General features: G+C 39.4%; 1 protein-coding gene across 7 annotated transcripts in view; it reads right to left on the bottom strand.

The window, feature by feature from the left end:
- The window catches only part of ARNT (aryl hydrocarbon receptor nuclear translocator), a 56,582-nt gene extending 46,135 nt beyond the window's left edge, over window positions 1-10,447 (bottom strand). For 3 of the 7 annotated variants that reach the window (XM_001929670.6, XM_005663493.3, XM_021088680.1), the window contains exon 1: window positions 10,259-10,447. In XM_001929670.6, the coding sequence (XP_001929705.4) occupies window positions 10,259-10,283 (25 nt within the window). In that variant the 5' untranslated portion in view covers window positions 10,284-10,447. Of the gene's footprint in view, window positions 1-1,235; window positions 1,285-10,258 lie in introns of all 7 variants that reach the window. The other 4 variants (XM_013997187.2, XM_021088679.1, XM_021088678.1 and 1 more) reach the window with 3 other exon arrangements.

The following is a 12,179-nucleotide window of genomic DNA, read 5'->3' as shown; positions in this document are numbered from 1 at the left end:
TTTGTTTGTCTTTTATATTAAGCATATATTACTTTTACAACCAGAAAATCCAATTTTTTAAAAAGAAAATTTATGTGTATGCCTGTATGTGGCATGCACTGAAAAATGTGAAAGTAGGAGTTCCCGTTGTGGCGCAGTGGTTAACAAATCCGACTAGGAACCATGAGGTTGCGGGTTCGATCACTGCCCTTGCTCAGTGGGTTAACGATCCCGGCGTTGCCATGAGCTGTGGTGTAGATTGCAGACTCGGCTCGGATCCTGCGTTGCTGTGGCTCTGGCGTAGGCTGGCAGCTACAGCTCCGATTAACCCCTAGCCTGGGAACCTCCATATGCCTCGGAAGCGGCCCAAGAAATGGCAAAAAAGAAAAAAAAAAAAAAAAGAAAGAAAAGAAAAATGTGAAAGTATATGGCTCAAACTCTAAAGTTAGATAAATCTAGATTCCAAACCTAGGGTTATCATATACTACATGTGTGAACTTGGGCAAATTATTTAATCTCTCAGAGTTTATCTGTAAAATGTAGCTAATAAGAGCACTTACCTTTGGTGATGATTAAATTAGATACTGCATGTGAAAAGTGCTTAGCATAGTGCCTGACATACTCTAAGTATTCCTTAAATATAAATATATCAAACACCAGAATGTTAACTGATTTTGCCATTACTAATTTTTACATTACAAAAGTAATATATTAAAATATGGATATGCAAAAAATCAAATTTAGAAGTCTCTAAAAATTTTCAAACAATACAGAGGCAAACAGTTAAAAGTAAAATCCTCCACACATACACCGCAACTGGGAAACTGTTGTTACTATTTTGATATGGATCCTTCCAGATCTTCTTATATACATCGAATATTACAGGCTTTTAGTAATTTTTACACAACCAAGGGGAGGGACTACATATATTTATTCTGAAACTTCTATTTCTTTCCATATAACAATATATCTTGGAAGGTGTGTCATGTCAATAAACACCATTAACTCTTTAATAGTTATACAATATTTCATAGTAGAAATGTATATATTTACGACATTTAATCTATCACTATCATAAATAATGTTTCAATGAATATCAATTGAATATATTTAAGCACTGAGCCACTATTACCACCAAAAAAAAATCTGAAAATGACTCGCTGGATCTAAGGGAGCACATTGGAAACTTCACCCATTACCCTACAAAAAGGTCATACCAATTAAGAACATCACTAACAGTATCAAGTTATCCATACCTCCAAAAAGCACTGGATCTTGGCAATCCTTCAGATTTTTATGAATTTTCTAGGTATAAAATGATTATCATTATTGGTTTGATGTGGATTTCTCTATTATTAGTAAGACTGAGTATATTTTATAAGTTATTACTATTAACCTTTTCTAGTTCACCCATAAATTTTAAATAGTATATGCAAATTTCCTAAGAAAAAAAATTTTAATTTCCTATTAAAAATAAACTGTATACTTTTAGGTTTACATGGCAACTGAGACAGGAATTTAGAAAAAGAAAATTAATTCTTAGATGGCTTAAATTAAGATCTGATACAGTCCCTAGCACAGAGAAGGTACTCAATAGGAAGGAAAAACTAAAGGAAACAAAGCTGGCAGTCAGCCAGCCAACCAGCCAGCAAGTTTCAAAAAGGTAGGTCAAGCTGGGCCGTGGAAAAAGTAAAGGAGAGGAAACAGGCTTTCCACATAGACAAAAGAACATGAGCAAATCGTAGAGGGAGGTATGAAAATATGAAACTAGCTGTGAGGAGCTGTAGGGAAATAGGCCTATAAAGAGCACAGTCTGTACTTCAGAGAAAATATAAGATGTCAAATGCTAGCCAAAGGTAAGAAGGCCTTGAATAACAAGATTATTATTTATTTTTTTTAATTTAATTTAATTTTATTTTATTTTTTGCTTTTTAGGACCACACCTGCAGTATATGGAAGATCCCAGGCTAAGAGGGCTAGCTGGAGCTACAGCTGCTGGCCCCAGCCACAGCCACCGCAACAGCAACGTATCTGCGACCTACACCATAGCATACAGCAATGCCGGACACTTAACCCACTGAGAAAGACCAGGGATTGAACCTTCGTCCTCATGGATACTAGTCAGGTTGGTTTCCACTGAGCCATAAGAGGAACTTCCCAAGATGAAATCTTAAATGTGATTCAATAAGCAGCTGAAAGGCAAAATATCCCTTTAAGTCAGAATGACGAGAAGAAAATGTAAATTAAAAGATGAACCTGACAGATTTAAAATCTGAACAGAAACAGGGAAATGAATTAGACTAACCAAAAATGAGGTGATAAAGGCCTAAATTAATATGATAGCAAAATGAAAAGGTAAAGGAATCTCTAAAAAATTCAACTATGCAATTTCTGAAGAAGGAGAATATATTAAATCTATATACTCTTTGTTGTTGTTATCTTTTCTAGCGCCTACCTATATACTCTTTGTTCTTGTTGTTGTTGTCTTTTCTAGCGCTGCACCCACTGCATGTGGAAGTTCCCAGGCTAGGGGTATAATCGGAGCTGTAGCCGCCAGCCTTCGCCAGAGCCATAGCAACGGGGGATCCGAGCTGCGTCTGTGACCTACACCATAGCTCACGGCCATGCCGGATCCTTAACCCACTGAGCAAGGCCAGGGATCGAACCTGCAACCTCATGGTTCCTAGTCAGATTCGTTAACCACTGAGCCACAACAGGAACTCCCTAATACTCTGCTTTTATTCGCTTTTGCCCCTCCCAAAATTATATTAAGAAGAAAAACAATTTTATACAAGATATGAAACCACGTAAACAGAACAAAATGGGAGGAAGAAAAGAACAATAAATTTTTGGAAACAGGGACCACTGCCTTGGGAGACCCGTAAGAACCAAATTCTAAGCCAGCAGGAGGGAAAAAAGCAGAAAATCAACCCTATTTACACACAGGAATGCTCCAATCTGAGGAACTGGTGATTCTAGGTACTTCTGTGGGGGAGTGTACAGGCAGGGCAAATGAAAGCTAAAATAAAAAAGATTTGTTCAATATATGTTTAAGCAGACCCTTTCCCTGTTCCTTCCAGCAGGAAAAGTGCCTCCTTCTCCACCTTACAGTTAAAAGACCAACTTATTCTCCAGAGAGTGAAATCCAAAGGTCCTCTGATCTGGGGAACATCTGGCAAAGTTGAAAGTAAGGGTACCATACTAAAAACAAGGAAACTAATACCAGTGTATACAAAATAGATACATCATGCTGTATTGCCTCTTTCCTATATTCCATTGTTTCCTTTCTTAATTTACTCTCTCCTACTAGTAAAGCTCATCCTCTAGGAAATTCCTGATCTGGCTCCTTCAATTTGAAAACTCATAGCTTTTAAATATAGGTCTTTTTTTTTTTTAATATACATCAGCTTTATTCAGTATGCACCATTTTATTTTATTTTTTGTCTTCTAAGGGCTACACCCATGGTATATGGAGGTTCCCAGGCTAGGAGTCGAATAGGAGCTATAGCTGCCAGCCTACACCACAGCCAGTAGCAAAGTGGGATCCGAGCCATGTCTGCGACCTACACCACAGTTCAAGGCAACAGCAGATCCTTAACCCACTGAGCCGGGGATAGAACCTCAGGGATGCCAGTCGGGTTCGTTAACTGTTGAATTATGATGGGAATGCCTAAAGAGGTTTTTTTCCCTAATAGATGAAAACATTAAAAAGACACTTAAGTGAGAAGACAGGAATAAAAATTTTAGAGTCTTCAATATATAAAACATAAATGAAGGAAAGGAGATACAGTAGTTAACAAATAAATGTTTAATTTATTGCCAGATAGGTGAGAAAATGGAAAGGAAGCTGATTGACTTACTAATTAATTAATCAATTATGAATTTCAGCCCCAGGAGTGAAACCAGAAAAGGAGAAGCATAAGGAAGAAGAAAATGAAAATGAGCAGGCCAAAGGGACAAAAAGCTAAGTCAGTTAGACAAAACAAGCAATGCAGCGTCTTTGGAGTCAAATTCAAGAAAGCACAACTATGGAGTATGAAGAACTAGGAGAAGGATTCCAGTAAAAACCTTAAAAGTTATTTAAAGAGCTGAAAACAAATATGAAGAATATAGCAAGTTATAGAAAAGATTTTAGGAACTGCAATACTTTCAGCTCTTTTTACCAACATACGCTCACCTCTCCATCCAAACAACTGTGCCATCCTGGCTGCCCGAGGCAGCATTTCACCTTCTTCATCTACCAAAAAAAGATAACACCCCACCCTCCTCCTTCTCAAAAAGTATATATACATTGTGCTACATTTCTGTAGGAAGTGACTTTAGGTCACAGTGGAGAAAATCTTACGATGTAGAAATTAAGAATACTGACCGTGTAAAGACCACAAATAATAAATGTTGGTGAGGATATGGAAAATCAGGAACCCTCACACACTGTTAGAGGAAATACAAAATGTTATATACAGTGTTGTAACCACTATGGAAAAGAATATGGAGGTTTCTCAAAAAAACTAAAAATAAAACTACTATATGACCTAGTAATTCCACTCCGGGGTATTTATCAAAAAAAATGAAAACACTAATTTGAAATGTTACATGTACCCCAATATTCACAACAGCATTATTTACAACTGCCAAGATAAGGAAGCACCCTAAGTGTCCATTAACAGATGAAGGATAAAGAAGATATAGTATATGTATATAAGTATGTACGTATGTATACACACACACGAATATTACGCAGCCATAAAAAGAATAATGCTATTAGCAGCATCAAGAACAGACCTAGGAATTATCATACTAAGTGAGGTCAGAAAGAGACAAATATCACATGCTATCATTTATACATGGTGTCTACAAAAATGACATAAACGAACTTATTTACAAAACAGAAACAGACACACATATAGAAAACAAACTTATGACTACCAAAGGGCAAAGAGAGGGAGGCTTAATTAGTGCTATCCTTTCAAAGGTATTTTAATGTTAACAGTGCATAAAGATATGAACCTCCGATGCCAGATTTTACAATATTCACTTATTCAACAAATATTTACTGAACTCTAGTCCTATATACTAGGCACCTCTGTGAGCAGTGGCGTGCTGTGGTGAACAAAGGAGATAAAGGTCCTGCTCTCAAGGAATTTAAATTCTAATTAGGTTGTTAAAGTCATTAAAACTTAGCTTGTCTACTCAACTACAGTGAAAATGTGAAGGGGAAAATACAAAATGAAGAAATGATGAAAAGAGATGAAAATTTAGAGAATTTATTTGGAAACTGAGAAATGGTTTCTAACAAATGGAATAACCAACAAAACAGCAAAGTATATTGCCTGGCATATAGTAGGAACTTAATAGATATTTAATAGTTGTGCCCGTTCCTCTGTCTGTTTGATTTCTTAGGTATAAAACTGAAAGAGGTTATCTTTTCTCCAAATCCAACATTTATTGATATTTACTTATGAAAGTCATCGTGGCATATTAGGCAGCATCCTTTTTTTTTTTTTTAGTCTTTTTGCTATTTCTTGGGCTGCTCCCCTGGCATATGGAGGTTCCCAGGCTAGGGGTCGAATCGGAGCTGTAGCCACCAGCCTACACCAGAGCCACAGCAACGCCAGATCCGAGCCGCGTCTGCAACCTACACCACAGCTCACGGCAACGCCGGATCGTTAACCCACTGAGCAAGGGCAGGGACCGAACCCGCAACCTCATGGTTCCTAGTCGGATTCGTTAACCACTGCGCCACGACGGGAACTCCCAGGCAGCATTCTTAAAAACAGATGGTTCTACAAGCCGAGCCTATCACTGGGTATGGAAGATGGGCCCAAATAGACTCCACTCCTCAGGCCTTGCATTTCCCAAGTGCTTTAAATGTTCCTTCACTGAAATACCTAAATGAAATCAGCTATACAACCACAGAGACATTGAAGTACATCAACAGATAAGTCACCTTTGCACCCTTATACAGAACTATACCACCAGAGAATCAACATTTAAAATAAATATAGTAAATAGCCTGAAGGGGAAAAAAGATGGCTCCAAAGACAGTTTCCACAATCAAGGATTCAAATTTCACTAGTTTTGAAATTAAATATTCCCCAAATGTCACAGACTAAGTAAAATGAAGGAGAAAGGGTTTAGTTTCCTTGAGTATTGCAATTTAGTTTTTGAAGATCAATCACCTCTTGGCACTATGGAAATCTCTATTGTTACTGCCTTAGAAGAAAGTCATCCATAGCGAGAACCACAAAAGACTTTCACAAAACATACATAAAACAACATATTATTCTCATCTGTTAGTGGCTTGTTTGAATGAATAGAGGAGTAGGACTGGAATGCAAAAAAAACTAAAGTGAGAGACAACTATTTCAAAACAAAAACAAAACTAGAGTTCCAAGAATGCAGAAGTATCTACTTCTTAATTTCTAAGAATACAGAAAAGATTCAGGTTGGTACCACAAATTGAATAGCATAAATAGTATGTGGATTAAGGGTCTTTTTCCAAAATTTTAATTATATTTCTTTTCTTTTCTTTTGGTCTTTTTCGGGCCTCACCCATGGCACATGGAAATTTCCAGGCTAGGGGTCGAATCAGAACTGTAGCTGCCAGTCTGCGCCACAGCCACAGCTTCTTGAGACCAAGTCACATCTGTGATCTACACAGCATCTCACAGCAATGCTGGATGGAACCTTAACCCACTGAGCAAGAGCAGGGATCAAACCTGAGCCCTCATGGTCATTGGTTGGGTTCGTTACCACTGAGCCTCCACAGGAACTCCCAAAATGTTAATTATATTTCAACTGATGAATTACTAAAATATATGTAAACACTTTTGAAAAAAGTTTTGCAATAGAACACAATTTTTAAAGTATCTTGTCATAGTAATTTTATATACTGCATAAATGCCTATCTTCCCATATCCAAAGAAGGTAAGTAAAGGTAATGGGTAAGAATTTTGTTAATTGATGCTTTAAAATATAATTTATGAAGGTAAAAATTATGTGAAAAGAAAAAGTCCTCCTAGGAGTTCTTTGGTGGCTCAGCAGGTTGGGGATCCAGCACTGTCACTGCTGTGGTATGGATTTGATCCCTGGTCTGGGAACTTCTACATGCCATGGGTGCAGTCAAAAACTAAAAACAAAAAACAAAACAAACAAACAAGTTTTCCTAAATGTCAGCCTTACAAACCCAAACAAGTGTTCTTTCTTTTGCCTTCTACCCATTCTCCATCCAGAATAAATGATATCTAATAGAAGAAAAAGAGGTCTCTACAAAATCAAGGGAGGAAAAACCTGCACTCCAATAAATGCATTCATGTTTCTGGCTTGAATACTGAATTACAAATCAAGGAATTAATGTTTCCAACCAGTGCCTTAGCCAATGCATACAAATCACACATGCAATTTAAGATGTGTTTCCCAATATTGTTAGCACTCCAGAGAAAAGAAAGATACAGCTTAATATTTCATGGACCACCTACCCACCCACTTCTACTTGCCAATGGTAAGGAGAAGTAGTGAAATTCAATAGAATATGAAGAATTATCAATTATGCAGAAAGAAAGCCACTACCACATTATAACTATGACTTTTTTTTTTTTTTAAGGGCCACACCTGCAGCATATGGAGGTTCCCAGGCTAGGGGGTGAATAGGCGCTACAGCTGCCAGCCTACACCACAGCTAACAGCAACACAGGATCCTTAACCCACTGAACGAGGCCAGGGATCAAACCCAAAACTTCAAGGTTCCTAGTCGGATTCGTTTCTGCTGTGCCACAACAGGAACTCCAGAAATATTACTTCAATATAACTCCTGGAGAATGGAGTATAAACCATATCTTACTCTTCTTTTGATCCAACACCATGTTAAGACAGTGAAAAATGCAAGAAATCTTGCTAGTCCCCTGCAAGATACTGAAGGACTACCAACAATCTCTAAATCATACTCTAAACACAACTAAAGTGATCATCAAGTATTATTAATGTTAAAATTAGCTTAAATGAAGCTTAGAAGAGTTAAATTTCCTTTGCAGACATATGACAGAACAAACAGGAACTACAGGAAAACTTAACTAGCAAAAAGATAAAATTTAAAAAAAACTCAAGGAAATAGGTATGATGGCCCCAGTCCCTAAACTGACTCTAAAGAAAAAAAGCTTTGGAGTTCCTGCTGTGGTGCAGTGGCTTAAGGATCCAGATTTACTGCAGCTGTGGTATAGGTCTAAGCTGCAGCTCGGATTAGATCCCTGGCCTGGGAACTTCCGAGTGCCCCCGGTGCAGCTGAAAAAGAAGAAAGGTTTGACCACGCAACGAAGAATTCTGACCTGAAAATCATTTATTTTCTCTTCACTGAGCACAGTACATTTCCACCCTGTGTCCCTACATTCTTGGTCCTCATTTCCCAAAATGCAACAGGCTACCAAAAGTCCACCCATGATCTCTTTCATGTGATACAAAGGGGCATAAGGAGAAATGAAGGAAGTAAATGCACTTTCTAACTTAATTATCATGTGTTGAACTTGGAATCAATAACTTGGAAGAGATAGGAGAATTCTCCAACATCAAAAAAGAAATCTAAAAGTTGCAGAAAGCAGGCTGCCAAAGGGCAATAAACAAAGTAACTGTTTCATCATTAGCAAAGATTCTATACAAATAAATGCTATTTTTTGCTTACAGATTTAAGTTGATATCGATCAGCTAATAAAAATGTGGTCAAGAAATTGTCATTCTGGTAACTGTTGTTTAAAAAACAAAACAAAATAAAGCAACCCCACCCACACTGCTAGAAAAAAAACTTCTGACATATGCACTAAACTTGTTTACCCAGGCCACCTCTTAACAGGAGAAATGCTTTGCGACTTGACTAGGGTTATGTAAGTATTTTGCAATGTGTTATCAGTTTAAAATCTTGTTTATTTACTCCCTAGTTAACAGGTTATTTTACTCCAAGGTCAGGTTTGCCATAATCATCGCATCTTTTCAATTTTATTCCATCACTCAGCACTTTCTGCAATGGAATTTTAGCCATTAATTTTATCTCCTTTTCCTCTAAAAAATTAACAAGATTTAAAAATATGATATTGACCATGTGGACAAATGTTAACTTCCTTTTAAATAGCTTCTGTTCCCAGAAACATGGTAGGAAAGACAGTAAATTTCACAGTGATTCAACTGTAATAGCAAAACCTGGTATTGCAAAATAATACTCCCTTTCAGAGACACGGAAAAAAATTTAAATTTCAACAAGGGAATGGCAGTGAATCCCTCCCACTAAGGTACTTCCAAATTATTCATCCCCACCTCTGGCTTCTTTTTTAAGGCTATTAAAGACAGGGATTTCTGGAAAATGGCCAAGGTCAGCAAGGTAAACTGGGATCCCTAAAATGAAATACTTCCCAGGGAGAAATAACTGTAACATAGTGGAAAGAGGACTGGGACTAGGAATGTGAAGACCTGATCTGTCTAGACATGCTGCACTACACGCCACTCCATCTCTTAGACATGACTGACTAGATTTTTTCGAAATGTTCAAGCTCTCCTTTTAGAAGAGATATTCATTGAGATATAGCATAAATTGAACTTTTCTTAAAGAATGGGAACTGCTTCGACCCACATCTAACAAATTAAACTTGGGTCCTGGATGCTTGCTGTTGGCAAGATTCATCCTGAAACTCAAGCATTACACAAACCTCCGCCTTCAGACACTAGAGGCATCTTTAATACACAAATGTAAGTTTCAAAGGACAGCCCCCGGGGCGAGGGGTAGGGGCACAGCTTTTTTATTTTTCAAGAGAAATTGAGTATAATTCAAGGCTTTATAACCTAAACGTTTGGAAGCACACCTCAGCTAAACAACAACGTGGTCCAGTGCTTAAGAGTCCAAACCACTTTTAAAGTAAAAAGAGCCACTCTGCCCACAGTTACTCGGCATCAAGCAGGTCCACAGTGGGCAGAGGGTTGAAAGAGGACCACACCACACAGCAGAACGCCGCCACAAGAGTGGAGGCGGGCCAGCCCCGCGCCAAGAGCCGCTCCAACAGAACTCGGGGCAAGGATTCCCCAACTCTCACCCGCCTGCTCCCTCCCTCCACTTCGGGTCTCCCCAGTGCCCCAGGGTCGGGCCCCTCCCCCAGGTCACTCCCTTCCCCCACTGTCCCCTAACCGCCTACGCGCGTCCCAGCGCTCTCACCCCAACTACGGCCCCTCAGCCCTGGGTCTCCCCAGCTGCCAACCCCTTCAGCCCCTCCTTCTTTAGAGGCACACCAGTCCTCCGTCTCCTCACCGGGGTTAGCAGTAGTCGCCGCCATGGCCGCAGATGCCACCGCCGCTGTACCACCCCCCCAGTGGGAGGAGCCGCCGCCACCGAACCGGGGGGAGGGGGAGGGGAGAGCCACTCCCCAGACGCGGCGCCGTAATGCCGCCACCGCTACCGCGGAATCCAAGATGGCGGCTGCAGCAACCCCCACCGTCCCCAACCCCTACGGCGGAGAGACCCCGCCCAGGAGGCGTGGTCACCCCCAAGGCCCGCCTCCTCTGGAAAACTGGCCAATGGAAATGCCAAATCGACCGGAGGCGGGCTGGCCACTGAGCCGCCAGCGGGTCCGGAGGAGGAGAGAGGGCAAGGAAGAAGTCCAGCTGTCTCTTTAATCCCGCCTCTAGTGCGTTAGAGGTCAGAGATCCAGTGACGTCAGTGAAAAACAATTTTACTAAAAAGCTTCGCTGGGTGGTGGATTCGCCTGGCTGGCCACTCTGCAGACAATTTTTTTTGTAGATCTTCTTCAGGTGCTCATATGTTTAAACTTCACTTAGTGATTTGCAATCCTTCCTAGTTTTTTCCTATTTCAAGGACCTTTGTACCTGCTGAAAAAAGTTAGATAAGTGAGTTTTGAATGCTTTTTATGGAACTGGTGGTGTTCGAGTATCTGGGCGCTTGTGGTGTGGTAGGGGAGATATCGGCAGCCAAAACAAGAGGCAATGTATAAAGAAAATATTTTGATTAAGAGTGGGATAACTTCCTCTGATCAATGAAAGGGACATGGTGACGGGTTTTTAGCAGAGAACTGATAAGATGAATATTGCACAAATTTATTTTCAAAAAATAGGAAGCATTGAGCACTTCGGGCCAGACACTGTCCAAACCGTTTTATAGTATTTCATTTAATCCTCATAACAACATTGTGAGGTAGATTCTGTTATTTTTTCCGTTTTGCAGATAAGGAAACAGAAGCAAAGAGGTTAAACTATGGACACCCAGCTGGTAAGTAGCGGTGGAGGCAAACTGAAGAAGTCTGACTCTGGGAATATTTTCCCTTCATCCCCTTTGTGTAGCACTGCAACATACTGCCGTTTCACATATCTTTCACAAATTGTCTATTAGAAATTTAATTCTAATTTTAACAGAAATCCCATTACACTCTTGAGCATCTTTGAATTCTTGTATGTATCCTACAAAGATTACATAGATCCACTTTTCTCAGTTAACAGTATAGTTTAACTCAGCCAAGGTATTTTAACATATTTTGAATATTATTGTTACATTTGTTAAAATTAAAATTTTCTTTGCTATCAGTTTGTTGTGTTGTATTTCCAGTTCACCAAAAAGAGAAAAATCACTCACTCAAAAGAAATGCATTGATGAAAAAAGTACCTTGAAGTGTAACCAGTAGCAGTGAAAATTTACAAGGAGATAGAGCTTAATTCTCCTCCTTTTTTTTTTTTTTTTTTTGTCTTTTTGGGGCCACACCCTTGGCATATGTAAGTTCCCAGGCTAGGGGTTGAATCAAGAGCTGCAGCTGCCGGCCTACATCACAGCCACAGCAATGCAGGATCCAAGGCGTGTCTGCAGCCTATACCACAGCTCACAGCAACGATGGATCTTTAACCCAACAAGCAAGGCAAGGGATTGAACCCACATCCTCATGAATACCAGTTGGGTTCCTTAACCACTGAGCCACAATAGGAACTCCCTAATTTTCCTCCTTTGATTGTGAATTTGGCTTAGGAGTTTGCTTTTAAGGAATAGGATATGGAAAGGGGAAAATAGTAATGTTACAGTGAAGAAAACTGACAGATACCATCTTTCCCAAATAATCAAGGTTAACTTCGCCAATAGTAAGTTATATTAAAACTATGTATTGAGGACTAAATAAATATCTGCACATCCTAAAAGTTGATTGTTATATTTTATTCGGTGGACAGAACTC

Source organism: Sus scrofa, chromosome 4 (assembly GCF_000003025.6).
Source record: "Sus scrofa isolate TJ Tabasco breed Duroc chromosome 4, Sscrofa11.1, whole genome shotgun sequence".
Taxonomy (NCBI): Eukaryota; Metazoa; Chordata; class Mammalia; order Artiodactyla; family Suidae; genus Sus; species Sus scrofa.
Note: the sequence above shows the minus strand (reverse complement) of the source record. Positions and strands in the feature narration are given on the sequence as shown.